This window comes from Micropterus dolomieu, linkage group LG19, assembly GCF_021292245.1.
Source record: "Micropterus dolomieu isolate WLL.071019.BEF.003 ecotype Adirondacks linkage group LG19, ASM2129224v1, whole genome shotgun sequence".
In the NCBI taxonomy this organism is placed as follows: domain Eukaryota; kingdom Metazoa; phylum Chordata; class Actinopteri; order Centrarchiformes; family Centrarchidae; genus Micropterus; species Micropterus dolomieu.
The window spans coordinates 20079284-20092768 of NC_060168.1; the positions used below are offsets into that span (position 1 = coordinate 20079284).

Below are 13485 nucleotides of genomic sequence, written 5' to 3' on the forward strand. Positions count from 1 at the left end.
GGGGTTGTTTGGGGGATGTGTCTGCGATGACACCATTGAGGGGGATGTGCAGATGGGCAAAGGACCGATACAAGCTCTGACTCACTCCTCACAACCAGCCTGCTCCACTTCTGCGGAAAGCCTGTGCTTACTACAGCATCCATCTAAAATAAGCCCTCGCGGTTGGAGCCAATGGGGAAGCTGCCGGGGCTGGATGGGATGGAGGTGTCCGCTATCTGCCTGTCAGTCTGCAGCTGGATGCTCATCTGCTGTGATTGGGAATCAAGTCTGCCATGATGTCCTTAGAGATAATGCCACTCCTTTTCTGATTATACAGCGGACATGACACCCAAACACACTAGGGGCAAACAGGTGCATACACAGTCACAGTATGTAAGCCATTCTCATTTGCACCATTGATTTGCAAGTTGTCTGGTGTGCAGGATGTATACCGACAGGTATGTGTCTGTGTCATATTTGCGCATTGCTATTAAAACCTGCATATCTGCGTGTGCGCTCGTATGTGTCAGCACATTATGAGCAAATGTCTCAGGGTACAGTATGTGTGTGTGATTGGTGCTGGCAGCTTGGGTGACGAGGGGTAAGACCTGGGTGCATGGCCTGATTTTACCAGTGTGCAGATGAATCATGACAGCTGCAGGACTGTCTGTTGCTACTGGTCTGCCGGCCCGTACCGGATCAGGCTCTTACTTCTCATTACATTTATGGTAACAGCAAGGTTCCGTGTTTATATTTACATACACAGAGCAGCAGGCAAAACATTCCAACGGTGCAAAGCAGAGCGTTTGCGTTGGGTGGCCGTTCTCCTGTACTCTCCTTTCTGTCTAAACCTGCCTTTAGTTACAGCCAAACGCCAAGACCAGAATCTGTCCTTCTCTCTTTCTCTCTCTCTCTCTCTCTCACTCTCACTCACACACACACAGGAAAACATATGTTGGCAGAGCATGACATATATGGTACACAATATAAGCTACGTTCAACAAAAACACAACAAACATTAGGGCAATCATCCACGAGGTGATACATGATGGACAAGTGGATATAATGAAATAACAAAGTGAAATAAATAAGTGAAACAAAATCAACAAACAGGAGGCCTTTTGCACATTTGGTAATGCCAAACAGTGAAAAAAAACATGTTGCCATAAATATCATGTGTATTATTGTCTTTAGCAATAACCACCAGTGAAAGTAGCTTGGCCCAAGACACAGGCTTAGTTTTATCGATGCCTCCTGACAGATGGAATTGAGCAGCTTGTGGGAGCGTGAAGCCCTTTCAGCTGCACTCCTGTGGAGATGTGTTTGTGAAGAGCAGGTACGACTCCATTTTAAACTGCAGTAAACAGGGCCCTATTGTTTAAATTCATAAATGTGACCATATTAGTAGAAATTTGATGGACCAATAATGACTGCTGGGAATATCTTTTTAAAATATGAAAATCAGAGCAAATAAACAAAACACATACACAAAGGGCAAGAATTAATACGCTAATTTCTTCTCAGCTCTACAGTCAGTGTGCTGTTATAGTATTTTATTTTTCAGCACAATCCATGTGAAATTATGAAAGAATAAGTAGAAATTGCATATGAGTTGTATGAGTATGTCGTACAAACATAAAAAGCAGCAACATACATGAGCATACAAAGCAGTAAAGTAGGACATGAGGTGGAGAAACATTTACATGCAAACATAGAGATAGAAAGCTACAGTAGAAAAGCTACACTTGAAAATAAGATAATCTATCAACACGTGTATCAGCCCGTCACCCCCTCTCTCTTTCACCTCCTTTTTTTCTGTCCATTGCCATCTCAGTCTATTTCTTCTGCTTGTGTAATTTGTGCACAAATGTGGCGCAGCATACCTCATACTGGTGAGGCAGGTGGCTTCCATCCCTCTCTAACCCTACTCCTGTCTGATGCCAGATCCAGATGCTGAGCTATACAGAGGAGGGTTAGCTAAGCAAGGCGTGATGGACTAGATTAGTACCTGCCAGAGAAGGGGAGTGGACCTTGGCACAAGGGAGCAGGGGAAGGACAGAAGCCTCTGTAGAGGGCCTGGGGCACCTTGCTGTCCCCAGGTTTGTGGATGACACTGTAAATAGGTTCAGCCCTGCTGTGGGGTACAGGAATCACAGTGAACGGGACAAGTGTAGGACACAAATACAGCACACATACCAACAAGGATGCGACAAATGCACATACAAGTCATGTAGACAGCTTGTACAAGGACATTACAGGGCCACATAACGAACACTCATCCAGTAACACTTTCACTACACAACACACAGACACGCATAAACGCCAGCATGCAGTCACACACACACACACACACACACACACACACACAGGGGGAATACAGCCTCCCCCCCTAGAGCTGTGGGTTAAGATGACTCAAGGCCTCGTGGGACACTCCAATCAAGCCTCTATGAACGCTACTTCTGATCCAGTACTTGGATAGGAGGTCAAAGGTTAAAACACAGTCATAACAAGTACAAGAATTGACAAGCGACCTCTCTGCAAAGTATTTGGTCAGCACACAGCCACCACATACTGTCAAGCTGTAATACAGCGTGCACCACCAGGGCCCCGATGAGCTGAACATTTTAGTTTAAATTCAATACGCACATTTATCGTTAAAGTAAACCGTACAATGACGACATCTTAAAACAGCAACAAAATGGAGGCTGCAAGGAACAAAGACAAACCCTGCAAAACTTAGGACAACTGATACAAAGACTGAGTAATTTAATCTTATACAATTTGGTCCACAGCAATGTTTCTTCACTTACTACTACAACAGCAAACGCCTTTAGCTGATATCCACAAGCAATCTACTGTATGCGCTATGATTACTCTAATCTACACTCATAGAGCCTGTATGAGTGCAATGTATGGGAGGAGAATCATTCATGGAGGAAGTGATCTGTAACCTACCTTGTGAAGTCTTCCTCCCCCAGCATGTGGCGGGGAACTGGCGAGTACCTGGACGGGGTGACCTGGGGCGGCGGGTACACAGGCTTGGGCTCCATTGCCCCCATGTAGTTGTGGCTGACGTGGTTGTCCACCATGGTGGGGAAGGCTGGAGGGAGGGCCAGGCCAGTAGGGGGAAAGAAAGAATGATTACAACACAGGCACGGCAGGAACACAGCATTAGACTGGCAACTCCACTACCTTAACAAAAAATCTGATCCACGGGGCTGACTTTTTTAGCTAGCTGAATGCGTCTATAGGGACGACGGTCCTCCCACTTCTTTGATCCAGACTGAAATATCTCAACAAGTAGAGACAATTATGGTCACCAGAGGATGAATCCTACTGCTTTTGGTAATCCCATAATACCACCAAGCAGATCAGAATTCCAATTTGTCCAATACTTTGGTTTATGACCGAATACCTGCAAAACAAATAACATTCCCACTGTACTTTATGTTTAGTGCTAATTAGCAAATGTTACCATAATAACATTCTACAGTTAAAGGTGCTGGTACCACTTATGGAGTTCAAGTCCCTGGTTGCAGGTCCTTAAGAAGGAGTGTAGATGTGTCCTATAGGCTCGATACTTTAAGTGTATATAGGTGTCTATATACAATGTTTTAATGTCATATGTGTGTCAATGTAAGTTTTAAATGCTGTTTTGCTGCCTTTCTTGGCCAGTTCTCCCTTGAAAAAGAGATTATATCTCAATGGGCTTCTTCCTGGTTAAATAAAGGTTAAACACATTTTTAAAAAATGGTGAACATTGCAAACATTATACCTGCTTAGCATCAACATGTTAGCATCGTCATTGTGAACATTTAGCTCAAAGCACTGCTGTGCAAATACAGCCTCATAGAGCTGTTAGCATGGCTCTAGTCATATTACAGTATCATGACTACCTCATTTATTCTATTAAAGGAAATTCCAGTTTCTAACAACTTAGGTCTTATTTTCAGTGTTTTGCCATTATTACTATCTGTTATGGTAACACTGTTGTTACCAAAATAATTGCTGGGATGTGGGATGGCAGCGACAGCACTAAAGTCAGACTGGGCAAAAAACACAAGCGGTCAGACGAAAAAACTCAAATTTCTGCTCCCAAAATGTCAGTAACAGTCCCTGTGAACAGGAAAACTGTATACACACAACTATGGCAAGTATAGCAGGTCAATGCTGAACCAGAAAAGTCAGCCTGTAAGCTGTAGATGTTTGACAGTTTGGGTAATAAATTTGCCTTTATTTTCTCTTTCAAATAAGTTTACAGAATCTTTGGGTTTCTTTAAAACTTGTCTCATCGTATGACTGCTTGTATTTATTACCTCATCTCTAACTTCTTTTTAGCAATGTCTTCATGTTCCAAGATCTTAGCAATTAACTTGGTGAGAACAATGCTATTATTAGCAATAGGAATTGTGGCCAAAAGAACAAAAATAAGGCCCATGTTGTATGAAACCAGAATTTCCATTTAAAAACTCAAAATGACATTTAGGAAATTGGCTTTTTATAAACAGAAGAACAACTCTTGACTGTGCTAATCTTTACACAATTGTCAACTAGCACAGATGAATAACAGAGATGTTTCAGTAACACCTGAAATTGTCTGTCAATCCTCTTACCACCTAAGAGGAAAAAAAGTTCTAGGACTTTTACACAAAAGACAGATCACAAGCATAAAAAACACTTTCCCATGAATTAACATTCTTGATAGAGACAGCTGAGCATCATAAAACAAACGTCTCGTCCAGATCATCTAACATTAAGGGCTCGCGTAAACCCTAACAACTACAAACATTTAGAACATACAAAAAGCCCTCAATAGCCCCCTCTAATACTAAATCACTATTCTGTGGAAATTTCAGATGCTGCAGCTCAAGATCGTGGGCTCTCATGAGCAGGTGGGATGTGAGAAACCATCCACACTCAGTGGGAGGCAGAGAACTGCGCTTGTTGTTGCTGTGGGTAGGAATGTGTGTGTGCAAGCCTTCACTACATTCAGTATGTGGGTGTCTGGGCATAGCAGTTTTGGGGAGAGAACAATGATCCAACACTAAAATTCATGCAGGCCCACTGAAACATCTCTGATAAAGATAAGACGATCATTCCCAGTGCAAAATGCTCCAACATGGACCTTTACTAATAAATCACCCTTTACTTTATGTCATTTTAGTCTCATACATTTTATATAAATAAACCTGTTCTAGTTTTGGAGCCAGCTTATGGATTAGTGAATATAAACTGTAGTTTCCATTAGTGTGTGAACAGTGTTTGCACTATGAGCAGGACGACTGGAACAACAAGAGGTAGATACGTACTGCTGGAGTAGTCTGGAGGGGCGTACATGTCATTGAGATGCACAGGTCCTGGCTTGGCCACCTTGAGGTAAACCATATCAGAGGTGTTCTTCAGCGCAGCCACTGCCTCCTCATGACGCACGTCCTGTAGCACGATGTTGTTCACCTGAATGTGACGATTGTCAAGAAAAGAGAGGAGGAAAAATCCTTGTATCAACACCTGAATGCCTCGTGTCTTTTCTGCACTGTGACAACATCAGGCATCACACCAGCCATCACACCAGCCAACACAATAATGAATCATAGCTTGAAGGTATTATGAGATTTCAGTGCATTTCAGCAGCAGAGTGAAAAGTTGGTGTGCTGCGCAGTGTTAACAGAGGTCAAAAGCAGTAGGTAGAAGCTCTAAAGATACAGTTTCTGTTTTCCTTGGAAATATACTGTCAGTCAAAAGTTTTTGAACATTTTTCAATATTTTTAGCAGTTTTGGTTTAATCTCAAGCAATATGCAGTATGTAAACGGAGAATTGGTTGACATCTTATATTATTGCAATCTGTTTCGATCTTGATCACTCTAATTAGACACCTGGAGGACAGTATAGTTGATACCATACTGTAAAATTGTGTCACAAATGCTTCTGTCTGCATGTTTTCACCATACAGCAGGACTGGCAGACTTCTTTCTGTGGTCTTTCCGGTATCTAGATGCCTTTTGATAATGTAAGACACAACAAAAATGTCTGTGAGTTTCTCATTCGTCAGAGGAGTAACAGCTTATCGTGTCTCTGTTGTGAACTGACATTTTGCCAAAATGATACAGTTTGTATTGTCAAACTGTCAAGTTCCTAATAGGGTTTTTAATTAGTGTGTGTGTTTTTTACTTATTTATTTTTATTTACTCATAGCAGCTGGCAAAAAGTATCTGTCAATTTCAGTTGCAGAAATGACACATTAGAGGAAATACAATAAAAAAACAAAACAAAAAATTAATAAAAAGAACAGATTATTCAAAATAGAATTTCACTTTTCACATTCACTTTTCTGTTTCATGGGCCTCTAATGAGTGGGTATGTTTTTTAATTATTTACATTTTAACGTGTGCTTTATTAAAAGCAGGTGCACTGGAAAGGTCAAGCCTATATACAGCATGTTAAAAACATGTAGTATTCTGGCTACAGCTGCCTAACTCAAGAGGTTTGCCTAACCGGATGTAAGTAATTTCTAATGCAATAAAAAGTCCCAAACAAGTCACAAGGATTTAAAGAAATGTCCTACAATATGCAGTTTTCAAATACCTTTGACTACTATTGTATTTTCAACTATGTAAAATGATCAGTAAATGCATTATTATAGGCAGACACTGTAGCAATTAGTGATTTCTTTTTTGATATATAGCAAAATTTCTTACTCATAGCTGATGGGCCTTTTTATTGCCACACGTAACAGCACAAATGGAAGAGTATCTATCATCTGCAAAGTCATAAACGATGTCTGTCTCGCCTAGCTTAAAATGACAGGTTGGGGCAACCAGCCAAATAATGTAGTGTACTTAACATGTCCATAAACAGTTAGTCATCTACATGGAGCACATACCTGCTCAGCTGAAGCGGTGGGTGTAAGCAGTACCAAAGACTATAGCTGATTTTTGTTTGACTCGCATTAACACCTAAAATGAATTCATTTTGATTTGAACACTCAATGTGTGAATGAGTCAGAGGGAGCCTCATACAGCTAGCAGGCGGTCTCCAGTCTGCAGCCGTCCGTCTTTTTGGGCAGCTCCTCCTTCTATGATCTTGGTAATATAGATGCTGTTGTCTCCTGGGATATGTTGGTTGCCGATCCCTCCAGCGATACTGAATCCAAGCCCTGGTTGAATAATACACACAGTCAGACAGTCAATTTGTACACATCTGATTCTACACATTTTCAATATATTCTGTGTCTGGGGCTGCATCTTCTATGCTGAATTGTTCACTTCTTAGTAAATATTGCCTTGAAGCTGTGGTCTTTTACGCTAAAAAGTGTGTAGTGGTCAATCAGCATTATTGCATTCATCTTCAAGAAGCTTGAATGACAATAAACGTATATATATATATATATATATATATATATATATATATCTTAGTGTGTGATAAGTGGGACGGGTCCCTGACCTTTGGGCCCTTTCAGCAGGTTGACCTCCAGAATTGTCTCAGGTGGGGCCTGCCTCCGTCGGACAAGCAGCCGCACGACTGGTCCGGCCTCCTTCAGGGCCTCCACTGCCCGGCTGTGGACCACCTCCGACACATCCACATCGTTCACACGCAGCACACAGTCATTCACCCTGCAGAGGGAAACGTTTTAATATATATCACACACACACACACACACACACACACACACACACACACCCCAATTCGTCAGTCAACAGATAACAACAATGGAGTTAATTCAGGGCACAAAGTTAGGGAGTGACACTAGCAGGGCCAATGTGATCAGAAACCTCCAAAGCACATAAAAAGAACTCCATATCATAATTTTTGCATGTTTCAGGCTTTGATTTTCCAGTGAATCATAACTTTGAGGAAACACACAGAGCCTGAGGGCAGAGGGCTGTAGAAATTCTGCCTCCCACACAGCACCGCCTGGCAGGACACACGGTGGTGGTGGTGAGCGTTAAAGAAGACAGTAGGGAGGTTAGAGTAGAGAGAGCACAGAGGGTGCAGAGGAGCTTGAAAAGAGCACAAGGAAAGAAGGACATGAGGAGGAGGCAGAGGCGGGAGGGGAACATGGTAAGGGGGGGAACTTACCCCAGCCTTCCATCCATAGCAGCTGCTCCTCCAGGAATAATCTTGGTGATGAAGATCCCCGGATCATCAGGAATATGGGGATTATCTATTCCTCCAGCAATGCTAAAGCCCAAACCAGAGTTCCCCTGCACACAGGTTATGATTGGCATTTTCAGTACGGTACAATAAACACATACACACACAGATGTAAGTGATGGACCCAATGTGGGCTCAAGTACTTAAGTGTATTGGTATCTCAGAGGAACACGTGATCGATTCAAATGTCTGGGGATTTCCAATGTCCTTTTTGTGGATGCGTGTGTGTGTGTGTGTGTCCTCACATGTGACAAATGATAATGGCATGTATTACATTAGAAGAGGGCACTTCATTCAAAATGTCTTACATATACCATCAACCCACAGAGAGGCAACAGTGTTAGAAATGCCTCTCTGCGTCCAGCGAAAAGTGGATTTATGATCTAAATTAAAGACGAGTTGAGAAGCGTCATTTCTATTGCATGTTACAGAGCTTCTCACTCTCTGCAGGAGACACAACTACCTCCTATCTTTCCTGGCCCTGAAATGACAGCGGACCAATTTGGATCCAGTGGGTCCAGGCGCACTGCTGAATCTGACAGCCGTGGCCACAGAGACAGGCAGCAAACAAGACAGCTGAGAAAAGACCTCACTTTATTATTTTCTATAATTAATGAGCAACAGTCGCAACAAATTAGGACAGAGGGAGGCTGAGGCCTCCCAGTGTGCTGCTCTGGAGCCGAGAGTACACTGGGCCTTACCACCAAATGTTACACACCCACAGAGCTTTTAAAGTGTGACTTTGCATAGCTTATTCAAGCTTTCTGCATGGAGAAATGCCACTTAGAGGGGAAGGGGCAGACAGAGACTGTGCATCTAATGGGGGTCCGGAGGTCCATCTATATGTGGGTGGAATAATGAGTGCAGAAACATATAGCTCTGCCACTACAAGCTGAACCACTGCTGACAAGTGCAGTGGTGCCTGCTGAACAATTGAACAGGAGAGCACTTTACATTTCTGCCGTCTGCTGATGACATGTGCATCAGGATTATGTAAAAAGCTACGCCTCACTGGCGTTATTCTGTGCTCATACTCACATGAGATATCACACATAAGACCTTCTTACTGCAGTTATGTAACAGCTATAACTTCACTAACACATAATATCATTTATGATTCTCATAAATTCACAGAGATTGAGATTTTCTTTGGTTTTCATGTTTAAGATCAATGAATGACGATTGAGCTTCTTACTACCACCTAGTGGGGAGAATCCATTCATCATGCAGAGAATACATTAAACAGGGATGTGTAAATTGGGGGTGGGAAATGTAACAAGCAATGGGTAAAGCTCACCCGCTCTAAAATGATCTCTTCGTATTTATACATCCCATCACTGCCATTTACCTGTCAAAATAAAAAGCATAATGATTAGTAATATCACCAAGCTTGAATTATGACATTTTGTAAGAACAGAGAAAAAAAAGAAAAGCATCCAGTAGTTTTAGCAAAATCCTTTACCATATAATAACTAGTACCTATTACTGTATGTACAGACAAAACCGTTGAGAATAGGATTATTGACAAAATATACAGGAGATACATTCACCAGATTGTTATACTCACTAAAAATACCACCATGAATTTCTGATTTGTTGCAATCAAAAGTGTCTTTCTTTTTCACAAATGCATATGCACAGCGACAGTAAATGTGCAACTGCAGAATGCACGTTCCCCACAAACAGGCAGGGTCAATAAGATAATGGATGTCAGTCCACATGGCAAACAGCATGTTGCTACCAGGAGGTGGCCTTTTCATCCACACACAAACACAGAAACATGCGCGTGCACCGACACAGAGAGAGTGTGAATGAGACATATACTGTACAGAGAGAGAAAACTGATACTTACATAAGGGCCTGCATCTAGTGAATCTGCGTTGACGATGATGGGGGGAGGGTTGGCCTGTGAATATGAAGAGAGATACACATTATCTCAGAGTGTGAGGCTGGCAGCGCACAGACGTAATGCGGTACACACACTCTCACTTGGGAGCAAAGTGAACGGATGCCATGGGAACATTCGGTGAATCTCCTTAGGGCTGAGACTGTGTGTGCATGGGGAGGGGGGCGCATGGAAAGGTGTGAGGACTGAGAATGAGGACTGGGGCAGAGAGACTGCTGCTTATTAACCGCCACAGCTAGACGTCCTGTGGTCACCACATAAAATAAACCGGCTTGTGTTCCAGCCGTTGGGACAATACGTTTATCCCACATCAACCCCTCCTTTCCACTCTTGTTTCACACACAGAAATAACACCATGTAGTATCACATACAAAATACACAATTTTATGGTTCGGAAGGCATTCAGTTAACAGGACTGGCTACATGTAAAAATACTAGACAAAATGATCTTATTGTGTCCTACAATTTATGGAGTTATGATTATTATGTGTAATTCTGATATGATGAGCTGATTAAATGACAGATAATTATTCCACAACAATTTTGAAAATCAATTGATTTGAAGTTTATCTATCAAAAATGTCTAACATTTACTGATCCCTTTCTCTTAAATAGAAAGCGTTTTTTCTGATTAATATGATTGTAAATTGAATACCTTTGCTGTTTGGACCGTTGGTTGAACAAAACAAACAATTTAAAGACATCACCTTGGGCTCTGCAAAATTTTGCTGGCCATTTATTCACTATTTTCTCATATTTTATAAGCTAAGCAGTTAAGAGACTAATAAAAATTAAAAATTATCATTAGGCACTGCTATAGATATGTGTTAAACATCTGTTTAATCTGGAATTAATGTTTTATGCTGGCTAAAACAATAAGTCTATTAATTGTAAGTTAGTCAGTCAACAGAAATTTATCACCAGACATTTGAATCCATCACACTGGGTTCTGAGAAATTATGTTGGGCATTTTTTTCACAGTTTGACTTTTTGTTGTCTAAACAATTTAAAAAAATATGGATTCATTATAAAAATAATCACACAATGACTGTTGCTAAGAATTCAAAATTTCTAGGCTGATGTATTCTGATATTTCTTTTGCCATTTAATTGTCAACTAAAAAACATAATTATTATGGATTCAGCTGAGTGTTTTCTTGACCGTAGATGGTCTAAATGTTATTTTTGATGCTTCTGATGTTTTTGTTTCCTTTGGAATCATGAAAAGGTCAACTGTAAAATGCAGATTACTTTCCGGGGTATATTCACGCATGTTATCAGTATCAGCTTTTAAAACTCAGTTGAACCCAAATACAAGTGCTACATATTAAGTTCAACAGTTCAATTAACTTTCCAGCTCAGCTCTATTGTGCCACCTGGTGTTTATCTTTCCATTTCAGGTCTGCAGGGTGTCCGAAAAAGCTACAGAATGAGCTGAGACCTCAGAGGAAAGCTGACAGAGTGGAAAGCAGAATTATGAAGGAGGAGATGCTGGCTGGTTTAGGAGCAGCTTGATGGTCATCCTCTAGTTCAACACACTGGCTGTGATTGAGCTGTGTGGGTGAGGGGATGCTGACGGCGCTGCTTGGGGACCTTACACTTCCTGAGGTCTAACACTGAAGAGAAAATCACTAGCTGCCTATCTTACCCCTACCCTCCCCCACCTCACACGATCTCACACTCTCACCTCCGTTGTAATACATGCAGATGCTGCCTGTGTCCAAGCAGCTGATTCCTACTAATTCTGATCTGCCTCCTGAATCATCACATATTAAAGATTACTTGCTGTTGTGTATGAAAACTGTGCTACTGTGCCATTTGCCATTTGTATATTGTGAAAGTGCCAGCAGTGATATCTGTGAAAGATTGACGGTTTGTAGCACTAGTACAATTAGATGAACACAGGTGTAAAGCTGGACAATAAATCAATATAATATGATATTGTAATATAAGACTCAATTTTATCTGGGATTTGGTTATGGTAATATCTCAATAAAAAATAATTTTAATTCAGGGCTTTAAAGCTGCCTGTTTTACAGTTTGGTGATGTAATTTTCTTTCATTATTTGAGTGTTCTAGCTTAATAAAATGAAGAGAAAATGATTGTACTTTCATTACATTCATATTATTTTTGGAAGTGTTTCAAAAGCTCCAGTAGTGAAAATGAGTTTGTCGACATCCCCCTGTGCTCTTTCGCATCTGGTTAGTTTACTTACAGATGTAAAATTCTCAACTGAATTTGCAGAAAACATTCTACATCACAATATATATCACCAGATATATTGTATAGTGAGCACTATAGACAACATCCTTTATCATGGCATTTGTAATTTTATATTGCGATACTGATATATGTAAGAAATGTATTAAGAACAGCTTTTTGGTTAAAACAAAACGACTGGAACAAGTGTATTTGGCAAATACAGTAGGTACAATTCCAGACAAGTCGAGCTACTTCATCACTTTGATCATATAAAAATCCCAAATTCCCAAAAAGCAGTCCTGCTCAGTAACTTACAAAACTGCATATAATGATATAATAAAGCCAGAGATAATAAGACATAACTTCCACAGTATAAACAGTATGGCAAAATCGCTGACGGCTGGTACATTTATATCATCTTAAGGTGTTGTCATATTACCCTACCCTAACCAATCATGATATAAAATTTCATATGACGTGATAGAAGAGTTCATCCATATTGTCAACCTCTACTCAGATGTTCCATAAACAATTTACTTTCCACCTTTTGGAAATGTACACTATAAACATCTTAGATTATACCACTTGAGCAGCATTTAGTGGTGCTAATTAGCAGAGTTTCAGGAGCGGGACCACACATCAAGCACGTCATCGCCAGCATTTCCATAAATACCCACACGTCCTAAGTCCTCCCCTTCGCCCTCGTATCCTGCATCCCTCCCTCCCACCCCTTTCTCTGTCCTGCCTCCTGATCTCCTTCCTCCTCTCCATAGGTTTATAGGGGGTCCGTCGTGCCCGGGTGCTACGGCAGATTTCCCTATCGTAGCTTCCCCACAACGCTTTCTAATGTCTTTTCAGCCACTGCAAGCTTCATACATCTTCTGTTTGTTAATCAATAAATCATTTAATCATACCTGTTGATTGTGGTCCTTGCTAGTGAAAAAGTGATTGAAGGGTTTTCAGTCAAGTTGCATGAGGCTGCAATAGGTCTGTATCCACAAGATGGTAGCTTGAAACACGTTGTTAAAAAGATCTGACCCTTTGATCAAAATCATTCATCACCTCACAAGCCATGCAGGTGTCATTTCATTTCTCCTGAAAATGACGGTTGTTCTCCAGATAAAAAGGAGCTGTACATTTGACCTGCTCCACTCTGTGTTGATGTGCTATGACTCTGGACAGCTGCACCCACCCCCCCAGTCAGCACAATCAGGCCTTCGTGGTAATCTGCATATGGACTAACAGA

The 13485-nt window shown here is 41.2% G+C and overlaps 1 protein-coding gene across 1 annotated transcript in view; it reads right to left on the reverse strand.

Moving 5' to 3' along the window:
• Window positions 1-13485, reverse strand: part of dlg3 (discs, large homolog 3 (Drosophila)) — an 88218-nt gene that overhangs the window by 27795 nt on the left and 46938 nt on the right. The window contains exons 5-11 of the mRNA XM_046029822.1: window positions 9984-10037; window positions 9429-9479; window positions 8057-8181; window positions 7421-7590; window positions 6997-7133; window positions 5289-5433; window positions 2935-3079 (exon numbers count right to left, since the gene is read on the reverse strand). Coding sequence (XP_045885778.1) covers window positions 2935-3079; window positions 5289-5433; window positions 6997-7133; window positions 7421-7590; window positions 8057-8181; window positions 9429-9479; window positions 9984-10037 — 827 coding nt within the window. The remainder of the gene's footprint in view (window positions 1-2934; window positions 3080-5288; window positions 5434-6996; window positions 7134-7420; window positions 7591-8056; window positions 8182-9428; window positions 9480-9983; window positions 10038-13485) is intronic.